The sequence below is a fragment of the Pituophis catenifer genome, unplaced genomic scaffold (genome assembly GCF_029215685.1).
Source record: "Pituophis catenifer annectens isolate HBS135680 unplaced genomic scaffold, rPitCat1.0.hap2 SCAF_2, whole genome shotgun sequence".
Lineage (NCBI taxonomy): Eukaryota > Metazoa > Chordata > Lepidosauria > Squamata > Colubridae > Pituophis > Pituophis catenifer.
The window spans coordinates 187,883,292-187,906,907 of record NW_027256882.1 but is presented as its reverse complement, the minus strand read 5'-3'; the positions used below and the strand labels follow the sequence as shown (position 1 = coordinate 187,906,907).

Here is a 23,616-nt window from a genome sequence, read left to right as displayed (position 1 = left end):
CTTTGCTTTCATAAATTGAATTAAAATTAAATTAATCAATTTATCAGACTTGAAACAATGCTGAAACCTAAACTGAGGGCTCTATCTACTAGTGAATGGAAAATATACCATACCCCTACAAGCCTAGGAAAATTCCTGATAAGAGAAATAAACAACATTCATCTGGAGGACTGTGGTGATACTTACTGTTCCATAACTATCTACTTTATGATTACTGGAGACTCTATTGTGAGAATAAGGAAGACTCTTAAGTAAAGTAAAGTGACTTTTGATTTGTGGAAGCTGCCTGGACTATTTAAATGGAACTGATTAATAATCTTGAGATGTAAAGAACTATGATTATTGAACCTTCTGAGGAACAATATTTGGACTTGAATACATTATAAAATGCTGGAACTACCTACTTGAATAGCCAACTTTGCTTTCATAAATTGAATTAAAATTAAATTAATCAATTTATCAGACGTGAAACAATGCTGAAACCTAAGCTGAGGGTGCCATCTACTAGTGAATGGACTATTGAGTAAGAGTGGGACTTACTAAAATAAGACAATCGGGGAAATGAGCATCGGGGAAATGAGTGAGATTTCAAAAGAAATGGCATTGATGTTTCAAAGCATTAAGGCAGTGATGGTTCACCTTTTCAGCACCAAATGCTGAAACTGGAGCATGCGTGCCAGAGCACCAGAACCCGAAAGAGAGCAGCTGTCCAGTGTGCATGCAGCAATGGAACCCAGAAGAGCAGCTGGTGGGTGGTGCGTGTGCCCACAGAGAAGGCTCTGCATGCCACCTGTAGCACGTGTGCCATAGGTTCACCATCATGGCATTAGGGATACTATGACAAAATATCACAGAGAGATAAAGAACCTATTGCAAGGCATAAATGGGAAAATAGAAAATATCCTACAACTGATAATGAATGAAGATCAAAGAGTCCAAGAAAGAGAGGAGACAGCAGAAAAAATGGAGAAAAAGATAGAACAGACAAACCAGCAAATAAAGCAAGAAGACGATAAAGATAATAATGACTGATGAAATAAACCAAGGGAAAAGTACTTTAAGAGATTTAAAAATGAAATTGGATAACTTGAAAGATACTTTTGAAAGGGAGATAGGGGTTTGGGTGGACACTCTGGAGGCCTGGCAGCTTAGGAGGAGATGGGAGAAATATTTCAACTGAATGGTGAAGACACAGATGCTGATAGAGACAAAGATCCAAGAGAGGAGTATGGGAGGCAAGCTAAAAAAACAAATAGAATTTAAGTATTAAAATGGGCAAGAGATGATGGATAGAAAGGAACTATTTCTTTCTTCTTCTTTTTAAATATAATGATGGCCTGATTAAAAAATAGAATAGAGGTAGAAATAAGAATACACACCTTTATATAAAGCAATAGTTAGATGGAAAGATTGGAAGTTGAAAGATGGTATTATTAGGTATGTTTAAATAATAGGATGATCGGCATGGGTGGGATTCAGCTGGTTCGGACTGATTCAGGTGGACCGGATGCTAATTTTACTTCTGGTTCATCAAACCAGTAGTTGCAAGCACTGGCTGGCCTTGCCCGCCCCACCCCCTCCCCTCCCAGGAGTCTCCACGCAGCCCATTTTGGATGCCAGGTAAGTGCAGCGCCCGTGCAGAGGTTCTGGGAGTGAAAAACGGGCTTCCTGGAAGTTCTGGAAGTTAGGAAATGGGCCTGTTTTCGGCCTCCGAAGCCTGGGGAAGGCCGTTTTCACCCTCCTGGAGGCTCGAGGAAAGCCTTCAGAGCTTGGGGAGGGTGAAAATGCCCCCCCACTGTGGTGCAGGAGGCCAAGTAGGCCACACCCACCATGGCCACGCCCACCCAGCAACCAGGCAGAGAACCGGTTGCTAAAATTTTTGAATCCAACCCCTGATGATTGGCCCTAGAATGGCGTATTGTGACTTTGAATAACAAAATAATGAAGGACTATGTCTTAATATAAACGTGTATTAACACTAGGATTAGTAAAGGTGGCCTGACTAGAAGCTAGAATTGAGGTGGAAACAAGAAATAGGGGAATATTAGCAGGTATAATTTTTATATAATAGATATAAGTAATAATTAGACAGAAAGATTAGAGGTTGAAAAATGGTATTACTATGTATGCTTAATAATATCATTGGCATTAAAAGGGAATATTGAAATACTGAATAACTACTCTAAAACAAATGTATATCAATACTAGGATTTTATAAATTTAATTAATGTAACAACTATTATTATTTTTATTATTGCTGTTTGTATCAAAATGAATTATATCCAGAGGCCAAACTGTTCATATATTAATATTGATGTGTATTTAAAAATAAAAATCCAATAAAACTTTTTAAAAATCACAATTACACTGTCTGGCTGATGTTACTTTTATTTTTTTGTTTTGTTAAAGATCCAATCTGATGGTCTAAATAATTTTATTATTTTAAAAGAATAAAATTCATCAGAAAAATAATATTTTCTCTGTTTTTTAAAGTTGCTGTCCTCTTTATTTGGTTGAGACTTTCTTAGATCATGAAGTTGTTAAGTCTTCACAGATTTTAAATTAAAATCTTATGAAATAGCATTTTCCTCTTTCTTAATTTCAAAAAGGTCTTCAGTTTTCCCTGGCATTTGGAATATTTCTCAGATGTAAAGTAATTAAATCATAACTTTTTAAGAAGATGTAAAAGGTATATTGTATATTGTAATTCCCTTGACTCTCTAGCCACTTGGCCACAATCGATCATAAGAAATTAAATACCAGCAGTCTCCTTACGAGGAGCAGCTGTTCTGGAGCACAAGCGAGTTTCTCTTCTTCCAGAGAAATTTCTGTCAACCAGAACCATCTTCTGGCTGATGCTTCCATCATTGTGCTATTTCCACTTGCAGAGTCAATCAAAGAGATGTCTAATTTTTTAGACATATAAAAAAACTGAAACCTTGATTTTACTTTGCTTTCCAAATTTAACCAATAGAACAACAGGGAGTGATTGTACTATTGTCTTAGACTAGGAATGAAGCATCAGCAAACACAATTATTTAAGCACATAATGGATTGTTAGCTTCTCTTGCACAGGCTCAAGACTGTTGTCATTTACCAGTTGCAACTGTTGCCATTACTGCTGGAGCTTCACTCAGGCAATCCCTCTCACATGTTTTATTTTAACAGTCTTTTCATAGACACTAGTTGAACTAATATATAATAAGGACTGGAAAATGAGGCAGGAGGAGGAGGACAAGGAGGACGAAGAGGATGAGGACGAAGAAGGCCATCTTCTGTTTTCCAATACATCGTTCTTTAAAGTTCAGAAGATATGTCAGGGAAATTAATTATTCAGTTAGGGGGAGTTGTGTTCTCTAATACTCATAGCACTACTGTGCTGCTTGCCACATGCTTGTTAATAACACGTTTTAATTATAACACATTTGCTATCTTCTACCCTAGTTTTTATAAACATGGTTATAGAAGTTCATAGGAAGGGACCTTGGAGGTCTTCTAGTCCAATCCCTCTGCCCAAGGCTTGGAACCTTGCTTGGGAAATATTGACAAACAGCTAGTATTTTTTTTTTTTAAATTTGATTTATATGCCGCCCTTCTCCGGAGACTCAGGGCGGCTTACAGTGCGTTAAGCAATAGCCTTCATACTTTTGTATATTTATACAAAGTCAGCTTATTGCCCCCACAAACTGGGTCCTCATTTAACCTACCTTAGAAAGGATGGAAGGCTGAGTCAACCTTGAGCCTTGGAGAGATTCGAACCAGCAGTAAATTGCAGGCAGCTGTGTTAATAACAGGGTGCTTTAAACCACTGTAGTACCAAGGCATGGTTTATGGTTTGTGTGTTTATTCTTATTCTTAATAACTTGTTTTTTAATCCTAATAAGTAAATTATCTAAAGTTGTCTCCCTGACTGAAACAGCAGATAAGGTGATTAAATAAAATAAATAATAAAATTAATCCTTTCTTACCATATCATGAACAAAGGCCATCCAGAGTCTATTTTCCTCCAGTAAATAAGAAGACTCTTATCACTTTCCAGCAGTTCATTGTTGAACTGCTTTTACTCTTAGGATTCACTTAACAACCATGATGATTCACTTAATGACCATGGTAAAATAGTTGTAAAATCAGGTCCAATCATATGACTCACTTAAGGACCATATCACCTAGCAACTGCCATTCTGGTCCCAATTGCGGTCATAAGTCGAGGACTACGTGTTTGCTAAGTGCAGGAAACTACATGAATTATCTTGACACAATAATTCTGCTCCAGTTTCTCTTTCGTAGGCTCCAAGATGACACAATCACTTTTCCCAAAGTTCTCATTACCATTTAATTCTTGAACCACTTCTTTTACATTGATAGGATTAGATCTAAGAGGGCCGATCCCCTTGTCTTTTCCTCAGCCAGTGAAAAGGATTGTGATCTACAGTAATTACTGTTGGTTGTCTCAGAATTGTTTTTGATACGTAGGAGGTATCCTATGTTTTCATAGGTTATGATGCTTACATTGTGATGGGTAGTATAGTTAAGCACTTTTTAAATGAAATTGCATGGATATCTAGTGAATTGGAAGGCTTATATGGAGTAATCTATTTCTTTCTTCTTTTCTTTTTTTAGCATTATGGCTTAATGCGATGTGTTTTTGCTTGTAGATTAATGCTCTTACCCAGCTCTTCTTATAAACAGTTTGATTATTGCTTTGGTAATGAAGCATTTGTTTAGAGTGGACTGTTTTTCAGTTCACTTGAATTAGTATATACCACTGTTTTTCCTGCTTATGATCCCACCAAAAGAAATGGACAGCAATTTGTCTGGAATGATATAGGGTCTCCTGCTCTAGCAGGACATTGGCCTAGAAAACCTCCAAAATCCCTTCCAATGCTGTTGTTCTGTTGTCTCTCCTCCCTCTAAACCAGCGGTTCTCAACCTGGGGGTCGCGACCCCTTTGGGGGTCCAAATGCCATTTCACAGGGGTCGCCAAAGCCCTCTCTCGCCCCCCCCCACGCCTTCACTCACCCTCACTCTCTGCTCTGTTGGATCGCTGGCCGTTCGCTTACCCCGCCCACTCCCAATCTATTGCTGCCTCCTGAGTCCCAGCTGATGGCTAGAGGGAAAAAAACTGTTTAAATTCTTGCCGCGGGGCTTCAAAGGGCCGCCCTACAGCCAGTGGTGGGATTCTGCCGGTTCTGCCCTGCCCCTTGCTCCGCCCCTCCGCACCACTATTTATTGCCAATAAATAGTGGTGGGCGAGGGGCGGGTGAGCCAGCAATTTAACAAATGGTTTGGTGTTTTTTTGTAATTTTATTACAATTATTTATTCGGCATATAAGCCGAATAAAATAAAATAAATAAATAAATAAATTTTATTGGCCCGCAGAGCTTCAGCATAGGCTAATTAGCCCTTGATTAGATCGGCTCCCGACTCTCAGCTGATTTGCTCTCAGCTGTTTTGCTCAGGGCTCTGCTGCTTGCTGGAACAGATTTTTTTTCCCCTAGCTATGCTGAAAAACGAAACTGAAAGTAAAGCAGGCTGTTGGCTTTGCTGTTGCTGCAACGTTGGAAAATTAGGCAGGCAGATGTCTTTTCTTTTTCCTCACCAAAAAAGGTAGGTGCAAACAATGGGAAATTTAGGGCAAAAAAGGAGAGTTCAAGATTTTAAAACACAAAAGAAAAAAAGCTCTATTTAACTAGGGAATTGTAATAATTGAGATACTATTAATTGTATATTGTGTTGAAAGCAGAAATGGTTAAGTTGTGGTTTGGAGGAATATATGGGGGAAATTATTTGGTTTATTATTATTGGTAAATATAATTATTTGATTTGTAAGAAATTGGATTGCATGGAAATAATTGGAATATTCATGTTCATATTGATTAATATAAAAAAGGTAGTTATATAACTAATTGATTTATATTAAAATATTGAATTTATATTAAACAACTGTAATATTACATAATTAACCAATGTGAGGATGGATATAAAAATAGATGACAATGGGAAGGGGTATAATATAGAATAGAAGGGAAAAATTGAATTTGATTAAGATTAGAGATGAGGATGAAGAGTAATGTTTGTATGCGTGTTTCTAATTATTGCTATTTATTCATATTTGTTCTCTTTTATTCTTTAAAGTTTAACAATTCATTCTTTATCTTAATATCTTTATATTTGCTTGGGGTTGGCTTTCTTCCCTTTCATCTTTTTTATTGTACAGCAATCTTTCTCCTCAAACCTACCACCTCTCTCTTTTCTTTCCTTCTTACTTTCTCTTCCCCCCACCCTCTTTTTCTCCTCCCTACTTCCTCTTCCTTTCTCCTTCTCCTCCTCTCTTCCTCCCTCTCTTACCCTCACTCCTACTCTAATTTCCATTCCTTCATCCCTCTCTATTGCTGTATCTGTATAATGCATATGGACTACTCAGAGGGTTGAAAAAGTTATTTCTGACTGGTCCTCGCACTTTTGACCAGTCCTTGAATTTACGACTGTCCTCACATTTTACGTTTTTGGCCAATCTTGTCAACATGGTGAAGAGAAGCAGTTGTGAAATGAGTGTAATGGTTGTTAAGAATGCTGCATGGGCATAAATGTGAGGATGGTCATAAGTGTGAGGACCAGTCAAAAGTGCGAGGACCTGTCAGAAATGACTTTTTTCAGCCCTCTGAGTAGTCCCTATACACATAGCCATGGCCACCCGGTCACATGACCAGCTAGCCACGCCCACCCAGTCACATGACCTCCAAGCCATGCCCACAAAATAAGCCACGCCGACAGAACCGGTAGTAAAAAAATTTAGAACCCACCCCTGGTTGGGGGTCACCACAACATGAGGAACTGTATTAAAGGGTCGCGGCATTAGGAAGGTTGAGAACCACTGCTCTAAACTATGTTAAGCAAACCCAAACACCCAGTAATCAAAGAAGAAAAACAGGAGTCACCTTTAACATTCTATGTAAAGACTATAACAGCCATTATGTAGGACACATAACTATCTGTGAAATTAACTGGCAATCAGAAGACATTATGAAAATACCTTAATCTCTCCAAAACTACAATTTCAACTAGAAAACTTTGACATTTTAGATCAAACCAAATCCAAAACTGCTAGGGGCTTCCTAGCATTCCCAAAGTAGCCCTCAACAGGCACATAGAGATAAACTATACCATTTACAATATATAAGGTGACCAGATTTTAACATTGGTAAAGAGGGACATTGTGGGCGTGGCTTATTTTGTGGGCGTGGCTAGCTGGTCATGTGACTGGGTGGGCGTGGCTAGCTGGTCATGTGACCGGGTGGCCATGGCTATGTCTATAGGGTAAGGTGAACAGATTTTAACATTGGTAAGAAGGACACCATTGTGGGCGTGGCTTATTGTGTGGGCGTGGCTTGGAGGCCATGTGACTGGGTGGGCGTGGCTACCTGGTCATGTGACCGGGTGGCCATGGCTATGTGTATAGGGACTACTCAGAGGGCTGAAAAGTCATTTCTGACAGGTCCTCACACTTTTGACTGGTCCTCACACTTATGACCATCCTCACATTTATGCCCGTGCAGCATTCTTAACAACCATGTCACTCATTTTACAACTGCTTCTCTTCAACAAGGTGACAAGATAGGGCAAAAATGTAAAATGTGAGGACAGTCGTAAGTTCGAGGACTGGTCAAAAGTGTGAGGACCAGTCAAAAATAACTTTTTCAGCCCTCTGAGTAGTCCATATGCACAAAAGGACTAACCAGAGGGCTGAAAAAAGTCATTTCTGACAGGTCCTCGCACTTTTGACTGGTCCTCACACTTATGACCATCCTCACATTTATGCCCGTGCAGCATTCTTAACAACCATGTCACTCATTTCACAACTGCTTCTCTTCAACATGGTGACAAGATAGGGCAAAAATGTAAAATGTGAGGACAGTCGTAAGTTCGAGGACTGGTCAAAAGTGTGAGGACCAGTCAAAAATAACTTTTTCAGCCCTCTGAGTAGTCCATATGCACAAAAGGACTAACCAGAGAGCTGAAAAAAGTCATTTCTGACAGGTCCTCGCACTTTTGACTGGTCCTCACACTTATGACCATCCTCACATTTATGCCCATGCAGCATTCTTAACAACCATGTCACTCATTTCACAACTGCTTCTCTTCACCATGATGACAAGATAGGGCAAAAATGTAAAATGTGAGGACAGTCATAAGTTCGAGGACTGGTCAAAAGTGTGAGGACCAGTCAAAAATAACTTTTTCAGCCCTCTGAGTAGTCCATATGCATTAAAGGATTACAGCAATAGAGAGGGATGAAGGAATGGAAATTAGAGTAGGAGTGAGGGTAAGAGAGGGAGGAAGAGAGGAGGAGAAGGAGAAAGAAAGAGGAAGTAGGGAGGAGAAAAAGAGGGTGGGGGGAAGAGAAAGTAAGAAGGAAAGAAAAGAGAGAGGTGGTAGGTTTGAGGAGAAAGATTGCTGTACAATAAAAAAGATGAAAGGGAAGAAAGCCAACCCCAAGCAAATATAAAGATATTAAGATAAAGAATGAATTGTTAAACTTTAAAGAATAAAAGAGAACAAATATGAATAAATAGCAATAATTAGAAACACACATACAAACATACAATGTATTTTCTTTGAACAGAATATTTGGCTGGTTCACAAATTTAAACAGCGTTTAGTCATTTCAATTAAATTTACAATTTCTATATTTCCTTTTTGCCATATTTATTCCTCATCTATTTTTTAAAAAAACCAATATTACCCTTCATCCTCATCTCTAATCTTAATCAAATTCAATTTTTCCCTTCTATTCTATATTATACCCCTTCCCATTGTCATCTATTTTTATATCCATCCTCACATTGTTTAATTATGTAATTATGTAATACAGTTGTTTAATACAAATTCAACATTTTAATATAAATCAATTAGTTATAAAACTATCTTTTTTGTATATTAATCAATATGAACATGAATATTCCAATTATTTCCATGCAATCCAATTTCTTACAAATCAATTAATTATATTTACCAATAATAATAAACCAAATAATTTCTCCCATATATTCCTCCGAACCACAACTTAACCATTTCTGCTTTCAACACAATATACAATTAATAGTATCTCAATTATTACAATTCCCTAGTTAAATACAGCTTTTTTTCCTTTGTGTTTTAAAATCTTGAACTCGCCTCCTAAATTTCCCATTGTTTGCAGTTTTTCACCTACCTTTTTTGGGGAGGAAAAATAAAAATAAAAATAAATCTCTCTCTGCCTCATTTTGTCACGCTGCACCAAAGACCCTGGTTTCGGTTTCGTTTCTGAAGCTTAGCTAGGGGAAAAAAAAACTGCTTTACACTGATTGCCTGTAGGGCGGCCCTTTGAAGTCCCGGGCAAGAGTTTAAACAGTTTTTTTTTCTTCTAGCCATCAGCTGGGGCTCAAGAAAAATCGGGACTTTTTTGAAACGCCGCGGGACGCGGGACAAATTGCTCAAAAGCGGGACTGTCCCGCCAAAAGCAGGACGTCTGGTCACCTTAACAATATATAATCAAAAGTCAAGGGAAACATGCAGCCCAGAGCACACCATTACTTAGATAAGCATAAAACAGCATCAAGTAATCAGGAAAAAAACAATAGAGCTGATTTTTTTTTCCATCATGATCCTCACTATGATGCCATCATATCAGTGGCTGATAATTATAATGTCAAAAGAGTGAAGAAAGTAGAAAACGGTAGATAAAATTATTAAAAGCTGACAGCTGTTTGCAAATCCTGACAAAAAATAAGACTCCAATTACTTCTATCTTTAATCCTTACACAACTTTAATATGGCTCACCTACCAGAAAAAGCCCCATTCAATGGAGCTAGCAGGGTATATTCTTCTTCTGGCCGTAGAGATGCAGCCAAGCCAAGTCGAGCCACCAAGTCCTTGAAGGTAGCTTGGTGGGGGCCAGCAAGGTCAATAACTTGTTTAGCTAAAATTAAAAATAAAATGGTAAATAGAAGTTTGATTTGCTTCAAAATTCTTACTGCACAGATAAATATTTCATATAAAATTTAAGGAATTATAGTTATCAATTTTGGCTACAAAATCATGACTCTCCTTAATTGAGGCAAAAATTAGATCACCTGTTGGTCCAGTCTGGTGATCAATAATATGAAAAATATGAGACTGAATTTACTCCTGCTTCACTTACCAGAATCAGGAATAAGCACTTGATCTATGAGATGAATGACACCATTACTTGTCACAATGTCTTTTCGGTTCACCATTTTGACTCCATTGATTGACAAGCTTTCGCCATCACAGCCAATTTCAATTGTATTCCCTTCCACGGTCTCAAAGACTGCCCCACCCATGATGGCTTCAGAACACTGAAGAGTATTTAAAATGTGAAACTTTATCAGAGCTGAATAGGGAAGAGAACAAAAAGACCCACGCTCCAATGAAAAACAAGATATATACTGAAGTATTGCAGTAATTTGACTGTCCTCCCCTCAATTCAGTCCCATTATAAACAGCCCTAAATTGAGCAGAGACATACAGATTGGTCAAAAGTTATGCAGTCAAATAGCAAATATGGTCATCTAAGTCCATCATCGAAACACATTCGTGATCTGAATTTTTTTCTCCCTGTCTTAGAAGAAAAATAACTTATATGTTTATCTCTCACCAGTTGTTCTGTAAGATGGGAAAGTAGCTTATCCTATACCCCATTCCCTCCTATCCCCCAGAATGGGGATTACATCTGAAGGTTTTTTAGTTACATTGACACAGAGATTGAACTGGGTACTCTTTGGTTATGGACAGTTTGTATCCCAACAGATATGTCTAAATGAGAAAGGAACTAAGGAACTTACTTGAGTAGACAAGCCTATACCATTTTTTAAAGATTACTCCCCTTCAAGAAGTAATGGAACTAATCTGCAAAATCCACTGAACTAAAAAGATTGACTTCACATATGTACAAGTGTTGATTACTCTGAATAAGGAGACTTATTCTCCATGCCATTTTTCTTTTTTCTTTAATGTATTTGGGCATTTCCATTGACCTGATTTTCTTGAATTCAACAGGTAGAACATTAGACTTAATGGGTACACTTTGTTTCAAAGGAACAGCAACACAAGAGAGGTAATGCTGTAAATTACATTACAATATTAATATTAATTAAATGCTGTAATTTTACATTACGAAAAAATATTGAGGCTTTGGAAAAAGTGAAAAGAAGAGCAACTAAGATGATTAAGGGCCCAGAATATATGAAGAACAGTTGCAGGAATTGGGTATGGCTAGACTAGAGAAAAAAAGGAGTAGGGGTGACATGATAGCAGTATTCCAGTATTTGAGAGACTGCCATAAAGAAAAGGGGGTCAACTTATTTTCCAAACCACCAGAAGGCAAAACAAGAAACAATGGATGGAAACTAATCAAGGAGAGAAGCAACCTGGAATTAAGGAGAAACTTCCTAACAGTGAGAACAATTAACCAGTTTACCTTCAGAAGTTGTAGATGCTTCATTACTGGAGATGTTTAAGAAAAAACTGGATAGCCACCTATCTGAAATGGTATAGGGTCTCCTGTTTGAGCATGAGGTTGGACTAGAAGACCTCCAAGGTCCCTTTCAGCTCTATTCTGATTAATTGTCATGGCTGACTCGCTACGCACTCCTGCTCGCAACCAGACAACAGAAACAGGGAGGGGGGAGGGAAAGTTTTGGAATGCATGGAAGCCTTGGGAGGGAATTGAGGAATGCTAGTGAGCTGATGTAGCCTGGGACCAACCCAACAGTCCCATTGTCAAATGCTGGGAAAACTTTAAGGTTCTCAGATTGTTCCCAATACAAAATAAAGGCAATTGATTGGTGGATAGTGAACAGTGGGGAGGTCCAGAGGAAAAGGGTTACCTATGCTCGTGTTCATGTAAAAACTTTAGAGCTGGCTTTGCTACTTCTGTGCCTATGTGGAATTATCAATAAAGTTATATTCTTGGTAAAATAATGTCCCAGGAGTTTCTTTTGCTGCATTTACCAATGGGACAGTTGACAGTAATATTATAGATCTGGAATGAACCTATCTGTATGAACCTATTAGTACGTTTTACTGTACTAATAAAACAAGGGCTAAAATATGTGGGTTACAATAAAGGATAAGCTAAATAGAAGAAATAACTGCTACAGACTATTCAACCAGCCAAAAGAGATAAATGAAGATTTATTAAAGCAAATAACTGAAACTCTGGAAAATGAAAACCATTTGAAATGAAAACTTATGAGATGGGTCATTTCAATCATTCATCTGTTAAAAGACAATCAAATACTGAGTGGTCTAACAGAATGAAATTCAGCATACATAAAAGTAAGAGTTTACACTTAGGCAAGAAAAAGCAACAGTACAGGTAAAGACTAGGTCAAATTTGGTTCAATGCCAGCAATTGTGAGAGGGATTTTAGAGTCCAAGTGGACAATCACTTAAATACAACCCATCATTGTGCAACAGCAGTCAAAAAAGCCAATGCAGTCCTAGGCTGCGCTAACAGAGGGATAGAATCAAGATCACGTGAAATATCAGTACCACTTTTCAAAGCCTTAGTATGACCACACTTGTAATACTTGTCCTGTTTTGATCACCACAATATAAAAAAGATGATAAGACTCTAGAAAAAGTGCAGAAAAGAGCAACAAATATAATTAATGGGCTGGAGACTAAGACTGGAGAACAGTTGTAGAAATTGGGTATGTCTAGTCTAGTGAAAAAATGGATTAAGGGAGATATGATAGCAATGTTCCAGTATTTGAGGGGCAGTGTCAACTCTGAAGATAGCCTGACTGAGGCCATCTTGGAGGCTTCAATGTTGCCACAATAGTGATGAGGGATAGGGAGGGGGGAATAGAGATAGTTGGGGTTTTGTAGCCAAAACAAAATAGTTTCCCTTCAGAACAAAGGATGTTCCCACAGATGGCTGAAAAGAGAAGGAGTGAAGTTTCCAAGCAACTGGACAGCACCTTGATTGGATCATGTGACTGATTGTTTGGGAAAGGGGGAAAAACTTTTACTTTTAATTAGGTGAAAACCAGTGGTGGGATTCAATTTTTTTTCCTACCAGTTCTGTGGGCGTAGCTTGGTGAGGGGGGGTCATGTGATGGAGTGGGCATGTCCAACTTGACATCACTCATGACCATGCCCACTCAGTCACATGATCCACCCGCCAAGCCACGCCCATAGAACCTGGTAGGAAAAATTGAACTTACGGTTATTCTTTCTACCTATTTTCTGCCCAGGCCTGGCCTAATCTGTCAAAGGCCTCCTCCAGCATGCCACCTGCTCTCCCTTCACCAGTCACATGCGTTGCCCTGTTTCCCCTCCTTCAGAGGCCCTGGCCCTAGCCCTGCTTCCTTCCCCATGACCACCTCTTTCTTTGCCATTTACCTTTCTTCCGTGGCAGCTGGTGGCAGAGGGGAAGGCAAACCAGGGCTGAGCTGTCATCACTGGGCTCCCCACCAGCCCACATCTTGCCCCCCTTGTCATGAGATGCCTGCAGCTGTCGCATCTTTTTTTCAGTGTGGCTGGAGTACAGATGCACTAAAAAAAAGATGTGGCGGCTGCAGGTTTCTTGCAGTGAAAATTACTGACTTCCAGCTTGCTCCACTTCTCGAATACACTGCCACCGCCCTATTCTATGTGTCGACTGCGCAAGTGCACTCCATTGCCTGCTGCCTCTGTACCAGAGGGACTTGCCTCTATCTGAGCAGAGCAGGTGCAGCAGGCAATGGGATGCACATGAGTGGCCGGTGCATAGAACACGGCAGCAGTGGCACATTTGAGAAGCAAAGGTCGGTAATTTTCCCTGCAAGAAGCCTGCAGCTGCTGCATCTTTTTTTTGGTGTGGTTGAAGTCCAGCCACACCAAAAAAAAGATGCGGCGGCTGCAGGCATCTCCTGTGAGGGGGACAAGATGAAGGCTGGTGGGGAGCCCAGCAGTGATGGCTAAGCCCTGGCTTGCCTTCCCCTCTGCCACCAGCCATGGGAGGAAGGTAAGGTCGCGGCTGCAGGATGAAGAAAGAGGCGGTCATGGGGGAGGAAATGGGGAGATTAAGGGCCGGGGCCTCTGAAGGAGGGGAAACGGGATGACACGTTGCGCTTAAGGGAGAGTGGGTGATGTGGGGCAGCAGCTCTGGGGCAAGGCCAGAGCCAGGGAATGGCACATTTTCCAACCTGGCCAAGGTGGGCAGTGAGTGGGCAGAGACTCCGGGGCAAGGCCGGAGCCAGGGAATGGTGCATTCTCAGACTCAGATGAGATAGGCAGCAAGCGGGTGGAGACTCCAGGGCCTAGGGAATGGCAAATCCCTAGGTCCCAGCCCCCCCAGCCCCCCAACCTAAGGTGAAGGGCGAGCAGGCAGCAAGCTTATCTTTGGTGAGCTAAGCAAAGCGGGCAAGGCACGGAGGCAACTGTTGAGGCAATTAGCTGGGCCGCGTGGTAAAGGCAACATATATAGGGCAGGGATGGGTGGGGCAAGCGGTGAGCAGGTGGGTGTAGCATGCAGCGAGCAGGTGGGGGGGTGGGGCCAGCCAGAAGTCACTAGCGGTTTGGCAACCCAGGCCAAATTTCTCCTATTGGTTTACCCAAGCCACTGCGAACCAGCTGAATACCACCTCTGGTGAAAACCATGAGAATTTTTAGAGTCGGTTTTCACCAGTCTGCCAAAATGATATGTCCAATAAACCTGTTCTTTGAGGAACGTGCTTGCCTCAGAGTTCTGTTTGCTATGGATGTATTACTTGGACATCCTGACAGGCAGTCACAAAGAAGAAGGGTGCAAACTATTTGCCAAAACACCAGAAGGCAAAACAAGAGCCAATGGATGGAAACTAATCAAGGAGAGAAACAACCTAGAATTAAGGAAAAATTTTCTAATGGTGAGAATAATCAACCAATGGCATGCCTTACCTTCAGAGACTGCGGGAGCCCCATCACTGGAGGTTTTCAAAAAGAGATTGGGCAGCCACTTGTCTGAAATGGTATAAACTCTCCTGCTTGTGCAGTGAGTTAGACTAGATGACCTCCAAGGTCACTTCCAAATCTGTTATTCTATGTTCTATGTTCTAAAATATCAGATAAATTCTTGATAGGTTAATAATGATTTCAGAAGTTTGAGGTAGGTACTGGGAGATCTGTTAACTTGGATTTTTGTCCTTACTGACTGGGAGATAGTGAAAAACAGTAATTGCCATGTGAGAAAACATAAAAGCAAAGATGCAGCCAGCTGGATTTCTAAAAAGAGGTATTATCTAGATCCGTTCCAGTCGGGATTCAGGCCCGGGTACAGTACAGAGACAGCATTGGTCGCATTGGTTGATGATCTCTGGAGGGCTCGGGACAGGGGTTGCTCCTCTGTCCTGGTCCTACTAGACCTCTCAGCGGCTTTTGATACCATCGATCATGATATCATGCTGCACCGGTTGGAAGGGTTGGGGGTGGGGGGCACTGTTCTACAGTGGTTCTCCTCCTTTCTCTCTGACCGGTCGCAGTCTATGTTGACAGGGGGGCAGAGGTCGACCCCGAGGCCCCTTATATGTGGGGTACCACAAGGATCGGTCCTCTCGCCCCTTCTATTCAACATTTATGTGAAGCCACTGGGTGAGATCATCCGTGGTTTTGGGGTGAAGTACCATCAGTACGCTGATGACACCCAGCTGTACATCTCCACCCCAGACCACCCAAATGATGCCCTCGAGGTGATGTCCTGGTGCCTGGAGGCCGTACAGATCTGGATGGGGAGGAACAAACTCAGACTCAACCCATCCAAGACCGAGTGGCTGTGGTTTCCGTCGTCCCGATATAGTCAGTTGGCGCCATCTCTGACTATTGGGGGCGAGTCGTTGGCCCCCACAGTTAGGGTTCGCAACTTGGGCATCCTCCTGGACTCACGGCTGTCTTTTGAAGAGGATATGACGGCCGTAGCCAGGAGGACTTTTTATCAGGTTCGCCTGATTCGCCAGTTGCATTCCTTTCTGGATCGGGACTCGTTACGCACGGTCACTCACGCCCTTGTCACCTCACGCCTGGATTATTGTAATGCTCTCTACATGGGGCTCCCCTTGAGAAGCACCCGAAGGCTCCAACTGGTACAGAATGCGGCCGCGTGGGTGGTAATGGGAGCAATGTGGCGCTCTCATGTAACCCCCCTCCTGTGCGAGCTGCACTGGCTCCCAGTGGTCTTCCGGGTGCACTTCAAGGTTTTGGTTACTATCTTTAGAGCGCTCCATGGCTCAGGACCAGGGTACTTACGAGACCGCCTCCTGCCACCAATAGCCTCTCACCGACCAGTTCGCTCCCATAGAGAGGGACTCCTCAGGGTGCCGTCGGCCAAACAATGTCGACTGACGGCCCCCAGGGGGAGAACCTTTTCTGTGGGGGCACCTACCATCTGGAACGGGCTTCCCCCGGAGTTACGAAACATCCAAGACTTACGCATATTCCGCCGTGCCCTGAAAACATTTCTATTCCAACAAGCTGGTCTGGCCTAACTCTCCCTTTTTAATTGGCTTTTAAACTGGCTTTTAAATTGGGTTTTAAACCTCTTTAGATAAATTTGGATGTTTTTAATCTTTGAGGCTAAATTACTTAATCTGTTTCTTAATAGTTTTTAACTTCTATATGTATTTGTATTTATTATGGCTGTTCACCGCCCTGAGTCCTTCGGGAGTAGGGCGGTATACAAATATGAAAAATAAATAAATAAATAAATAAATAAATTAAGGGTGATGCAACCTCAAAGCACCAATGAGAATGAAAACTAGGAGTCATCCAAAGGAGCCAATATGGTCGATATGCAGCTCATGAAGGAATTAATTTGTAGAAGGAAGGATGGATTAGAGCAGGGGTGTCAAACTTGCAGCCCATGGGCCAGATGTGTCACATGCTGGCCACCCCCATCCCTGTTTTACTGAAGGGGGGGGAAAGGTCACAATACGTCACGTAATGACAACATGATGCTATGAGTTTGACACCCCTGGACCAGAGAGAGAATCTACACAGCTTCAGCTTGGAAATGTAGAAATGAGGTAGGACAACAAAGATAAAAAGCAAGCTAAGGCTTAGCAAGATAGGCAAAATCAAGCAAGAAGGGTTTCTATAATTATGTCAGTAACACAAAGAAGACAAGATTTTTATTTTGGACTACTTATTCCAATTGGAGATATCTTAATAGATGGTCAAGAGGAAGCAGACATACTCAGCTCTTGATTTGTCTTTGTCTTTCAAAACAGGTTTGGTATACTGGTTAGGGCAACAGGCTATAAACTGGGAGTCTGTGAGTTCTAGTCCTGCCTTACGCATGAAGCCAGTAGGTGTCTTTGGGCCAGTCCCTCTCTCTTAGCCTTAGGAAGGAGGCAATAACAAACCACTTCTAAAAATCCTTGCCAAGAAAACTGCAGTGGGTTGTCCAAGTAATCACCAGGATTCAGAAAAGATTCAAAGGCACAAATATTGAATTACTTACTTTACACCCACAAAAAATGTAGATTAGGAATGAATATAATAAAGAATTGCAAGTTAGTAGGAATGAAGTAAAGCTAATCTGAACACCTCAAATTCCCAAGCCATGATGCAATATACTGTAGAATATTGAAAGAACTGGTGGAAGAGCTGGCAGGACTTTTGTCAATTGTCTGGGAGGAGTCCTGGGGAACTAGGGAAGTACCAGAAGATTAGAGAAGAGCAAAAGTGCTCTCTCTTCAAGAAAGAAAAAAGAATAATTATTAACCAGTGAGCCTTACATGATGAAAAAAACAAAATCGCAATCTGGCACATTGGAAAACTGGACAGTGAGCAACAAAAAGTTTTTCAATTGAAAGAAGAAATATATAGGACACAGATACCAGATGGAGGATCATGTTTTGGAAGCAATACATTAAAATTAAAAAAAAAGAACTTGGTTGACAAATTGAACATAAGCAAATGTTGGAGCTAATGTACTTTGAAAATGGATTAGAAAAACCATTGCATCAAATGGTTACTGAAGTTGTTATTCCTCTCTATTCTGCACTGATGAGAGCCTACCTGGAGTACTGTGTACAATTCTGTGCATAACACTTCCAGAATGATTTTGGCCAAGTTGTCAAGTTCAAAGGAGAATACAAATGAATAGATGAATAAATAAATGAATAGAGGTCAGGCTGGAGGAACTTGAATGTAGAATGTAGACAACCGACTGGTCACAGCCTGCTCCCTAGGAGAGAATGACCCTTGGTCATTAGGTGTTAGAGGAAAGGTACTTTTATTAGAGGTGCTGAGTGCAGCACGAGCAAGGCAAGCTTTAAAGGAAAATCAAGCGAAAATCATATATTGAAAGCAATCCCCAATGTCCAAAACTGTCCCCCCTGTGAGAGTAGTCCAATCAAGTTCTGTTACAATGTTTTGGCAAACCAGTGCCTCAGACACCACTGTAAATTCCTCTTGCAGGGCTGGCGTCCTTGAAGGTAGGAAGATGACAGTAGAAATTTAGATTTAGGGATACAAGATAGAATAGAATAGAATAGAATTCTTTATTGGCCAAGTGTGATTGGACACATAAGGAATTTGTCTTGGTGCATACGCTCTCGGAGTACATAAAAGAAAAGATACATTCGTCAAGAATCATAAGGTACAACACTTAATGATAGTCATAGGGAAACAGTCAATATAAATCTTAAGGATACCAGCAACAAGGTTACAGTCATATAGTCATAAGTGGGAGGAGATGGGTGATAGGAACGATGAGAAGATTAATAGTAATGCAGATTTAGTAATTAGTTTGACAGTGTTGAGGAAATTATTTGTTTAGCAGAGTGATGGCGTTCGGGAAAAAACTATTCTTGTGTCCAGCTATGTTCAGATGTATAAAGGGAAGCTACAGTGAACATGATCAAGAATTATTTTTCCTTGTCACAAAAAATCAGTTCTAAAAATAATGGAAGCTACCAACATTTCATTTATAATAGAATAACATAGTTGAAAGGGACCTTGGAGGTCTTCTAGTCCAACCCCCTGCTCAAGCAGGAAACCCTATATAATTTCAGACAAATGGCTGTCCAGTCTCTTCTTAAAAGCCTCTATTTTCATTTTAAATACAAGGAAAATTGTCTTGATGATTTACTAAGGAAGCTTGTGGTCTTGCTCTATTTGGAGGTGCTTTAAATGAGCCATCTCTAGGATGGTTTCATTAGATTTCCTGCATATTAGAAGGGTTGGATTAGATTATCCTTGTGATCACTTCCAACTCCAGAATTCTATGAACTGATTCCAGTATAACATGCATCCAAAACTGAACAACTTAATAAGGAGCTTTTGATATTCTGATTTATGGCAAATGCTTTGGTATTAGTCATAGTTATTAATATAATATGCATGGTGTGATAGGTATGACAATGTGTTTTAGCATTGTATTTTTATTTTTTGGTAATTTAATTATCAAGTAAAGTAAAGTTTTGAGTAAAGTTACTGTAATACCTTCAGAAGCCACCTTGTCTCTCATTATTCTTTCCAAGATTCCACGTGGAAGTTTCTCAAAAGCTTCATTAGTAGGTGCAAAAAGTGTATAATGCCCGGGCTTCCCTAAAGTTTCCATTACATCTGATGTAAAGGCAGCAGCCTATGAAAAATAGGGAATAAGGAATCTTTTAAACTCTTATACAAAAACTAATATTTTAAATATTGCCAATTGTCTTTGACATCATACCAAAATACATGATAAGTAATTGTACTGAAAAAAATTCTTAGTATAAAATATAATACATAAATATTGCAACATGATACATACAAATTGTATGTTACTTAAAGTAATTCCTATTGAATTGTGCTAGATTTCCCTTTCTGTAGACCTGAAGGAGATAGCAGAAGCAAAATCGGAAGTACTAAACCATATCTTTCTAAGATCTTGGAGAACTACCAGATGACTGGAAAATAGCTGATGGTGTTCCCATCTCAAGAAAGGGGAAAAACAGATCCAGGAAACTATAGACCAATCAGCCTGACATCAATACCTGAGAAGATCCTAGAAAAGACAATCAAGCAACAAATCTGCAAACAGCTATAAGCAGACAAAGATATAAGCAGTAGTCAACATGGGTTTCTCAAAAACAGATGTCAAATAAACCTTATTTCATTCTTTGACAAAGGGACTAAATTAATGGACCAGCAAAATGCAGTGGACATAATATACTTGGACTTGGATAGTAAGGCATTTGACAAATATCACAACTTACTTCTTGCTAAACTAGAAAAATGTGGAAGAGACTGCATCACCACCAAATGGATTTATAACTGGCTGACAAATCACACTCAACGTGTAGTCTTTAAGGGAATTATATCTACATGGAGGGAAGTAAGCAGTGGAGTTCCCAAGATTCTGTAATAGGCCCAATACTCTTGAACATTTTCATAAATAATTTAGGTGAGGGAACAGAAAATAGGGAATAGAAAAGATCACATGACTTCAGGTTATTGCAACCATCATAAATATGAAGCAGTTGGAGCAGGGGAGAGAGAAAAAATGAACAAAAAATAAAGGAAAAAAGTGTTGCAAATGTAAAATAGCAGACTTGCTATCAGATGCAAAGAAACAGAGCCATTTGTTAAGTTGCAGTTCAGATTTATTGCTCAAGCTTACACATGAGAATCTTGTCAACTAAAGTTCAGTACTAAATTAGCACCAGATAAGGGTCACCATTCAAGAGGGGCTGGTCTTACATCATTTGTGGGTATGTAAAAATGCTAGCTGATGACTTGCTTAACTCCACCCTCAGTTCTGTCTGCCCTTCTACACTTGCAATTTAATCAATATTCTAACACTGAAAATTGATCAACATATAGTCCATTAATTTCACTCCTTCTCTTCAGCACAACTTTCTCTATTATATAAAACTGTTCATTAAAAGGAATTCCAAAAACAATCTAAACAGTGACAAAATTAACAAATTCCTTTATTTTATGACAAAAGATCATAGCCAAATCTAAATTAGATGGTTGATCCCTAATATTAAAGTTCTGTTTAATTGCAAAGACGGATTCCCCCTTCTCAACCACTTTAAGGAAAGAAAAGCCGATGATAAAAATATTCCCAGTTTGTCTGGAGAACAGGATGTGTTTTCAGTACAACGCTAGGAAGATTAGGCTAAGCTCCATTCATTAGACAGTTCTATAAATTGCCAAATAACTCATTGCCTCAGCTCTGTTTAATGTGCTTTTTACCTACTGGCAATAGATTGAGTAGGAGCATACAATGATTCTAGAATGGGATACAAATATGGCATCACATTGCATTTTAGATTATCAAAATGTAGCATCTATAGCTCAAGAGGAGTGAGGTTCAGATTTGTCAGTGGGAAGATTTTATTTTATTTACAATGTCCCTTGATACTACTAATTCTGGAAAATCAATAGTTTTCTACATAACTTATTCTACCACCAGCCTAATAATAGATCTGGGTGGGTGGATTAATTACCAATCAAACCACTTATATATTTAAAATAGTATTTTACTGTACTATCTTCTTCCATTACATGCAATTTAGCTTGATTTTCAGTTATATATAGGGACACCAACTATTTTAAAAGACAAGATTTGAAGAAAATAAGATTAAATAAAAGCTTACTCTAAGAGATGAGAGATCATCTTCAGATTCAATGAAGTCTTGAATAGTATTACCAACTGGAGTTAACACACGATCAATTACATGAACAACACCATTTGTAGCAATTTGATTGCCATGGGTGATTCTGGCACAATTAACAGTCACAACCTAAATTGGAAGAATAGCATGAATTAATGTTTGTTATAAATTTGGCTTCCCAACTTTTACCAAATAAGTTTTATATAATCTTTTCTTTCAATTAATTTTATAACTTGCTTATGAAACTTGTGCTGTTTGTTTTAAAAAATTCAGGGAACAATATAGCTGGAACATATTTTGCAACACAGCCCTTTAAGTTATACTTCATTTTGTGTGACTGGAAAACTGATAGTAATCATAATTACTGAACTGCTTTCATGTAAATTGTTGTCTGAGTACTAATCCAAGGATTCTAGTAGGATGTGTAAATTAATTAGGCTCAATGAAAGTTTAGCAGTATTTTGTATGTTGTTTTCTATTTTTTGAAAATCATCTTAACATAATGATACATGACATCTTATATGAACAACAAACAAACGAATTTCAAGGGGAATTTAAACTAGAACACTGAATCTTAGATCTCTTTCCAAAATGTATGATGTAAGTGGTACAAGTCACATCCTATTGTCCATTTATGTTATACAAATAAGCTTACCCCATTGGGATAGTGATTTATATGCAGTTTTTGATTGTTGTACATAGACACCAGAGTCATGCCATTCCGAAGGTCCTTTGTCAACATCCGTTTGTTTACCATATGATTGTGGAGAGCATTATACAGTTCGATGTTTACATTTTCAATCAGACCATTGTAGATTTCCTGGAGGCAGGGGAGTTGAATTCAGGTAGATATTCCATTAATATTATTTCAGTTAGCTAGTGAGGTATTTTTGACTACTTTCTGAATCTTCTGAGTTACCAGCCTACCAGTGATTTCATTGATATAGCCACTACTTGGCAACAATAACAAGTGGCTAAACATTTCCTTCTTTGAGGATAGCTTCAACTTTCTGCTCCAGCCTATATTTTCTGGATACTTCACAATTAAGTACAAAGCAGGCAACCAGACAACATCAGCCACATGCTACTTCTGCTGCCTACTGACTTTATTTCAGTTTCCTACTTCTTTTCTTGGTAATCTTTATATTTTTCATATCCCCTTTTTTCCAATCTAGCTTTTTGCCTTCAGAAAATGTCCTTTTATATCCACCCCCACCTTTTCTATTCCTCCCTACCTCAAAGATTTTCTTAGATCAGGAGTGTCAAATTGGATTTCTTCAAGGGCCGGATCAGCATTGTAGTTCTCCTCCGCGGGCCGGCTGGAGAGACGGAACGGATGCCTCCTGCACTTTGCTAGTCAAAACATAGTGCACTTTGCTGGTCAACACCCATTTTGGCCAGTAGAGTGTTGCAGGAGGCCGTCCAGGCTGAAGACGGGGCATGGGAGGGGGCACATGCACCCCTGCCCCCAATTATGGCTGTAAGAGGCACGGTGGGCCAGTTGTTTGCTATATCCAGGCTGGCCCCATGGGCCAGATTTAAGCACCCCATGGGCCGGATCCAGCCTATAGGCCTTGAGTTTGACACCCGTCTTAAATCAACCTGCCATAATACTTGCCAACTCAACATTGTCCTTCATATTATTATTATTCCACTGTCAGAAACTGTGCAGTCTCTTAAGTTTTGTCCTTTTCATTTTAGTCTACACCTAGGTTCTTATACTCATTTAATGCATCAATGCTGGGTAATTGGAAAAGCCTAAAACCAGACAAAATAAGTCTTTAGTGGGCATTCTCTCCATCTCAGTATTAACTCCATTTTCTAAGATTTAATGATAACCTGAGGGAGGATTATGGGCTCTCCCTATATAATCTTAGGGCTTTTCACTTTAGGTAGAAACATGGGAGTCAGCAATTGGAGAACATAATCATAATTTTACTTGTTACATGGTACATTGGGAAAGACATGATTGGTTGTCACAA

The 23,616-nt window shown here is 39.8% G+C and overlaps 1 protein-coding gene across 1 annotated transcript in view; it reads right to left on the bottom strand.

Annotated features, from left to right (window-relative positions):
- POSTN (periostin) overlaps positions 1–23,616 on the bottom strand; it is a 79,603-nt gene that overhangs the window by 40,741 nt on the left and 15,246 nt on the right. The window contains exons 5-9 of the mRNA XM_070935298.1: positions 22,290–22,454; positions 21,617–21,763; positions 19,473–19,614; positions 10,183–10,395; positions 9,826–9,960 (exon numbers count right to left, since the gene is read on the bottom strand). Coding sequence (XP_070791399.1) covers positions 9,826–9,960; positions 10,183–10,395; positions 19,473–19,614; positions 21,617–21,763; positions 22,290–22,454 — 802 coding nt within the window. The remainder of the gene's footprint in view (positions 1–9,825; positions 9,961–10,182; positions 10,396–19,472; positions 19,615–21,616; positions 21,764–22,289; positions 22,455–23,616) is intronic.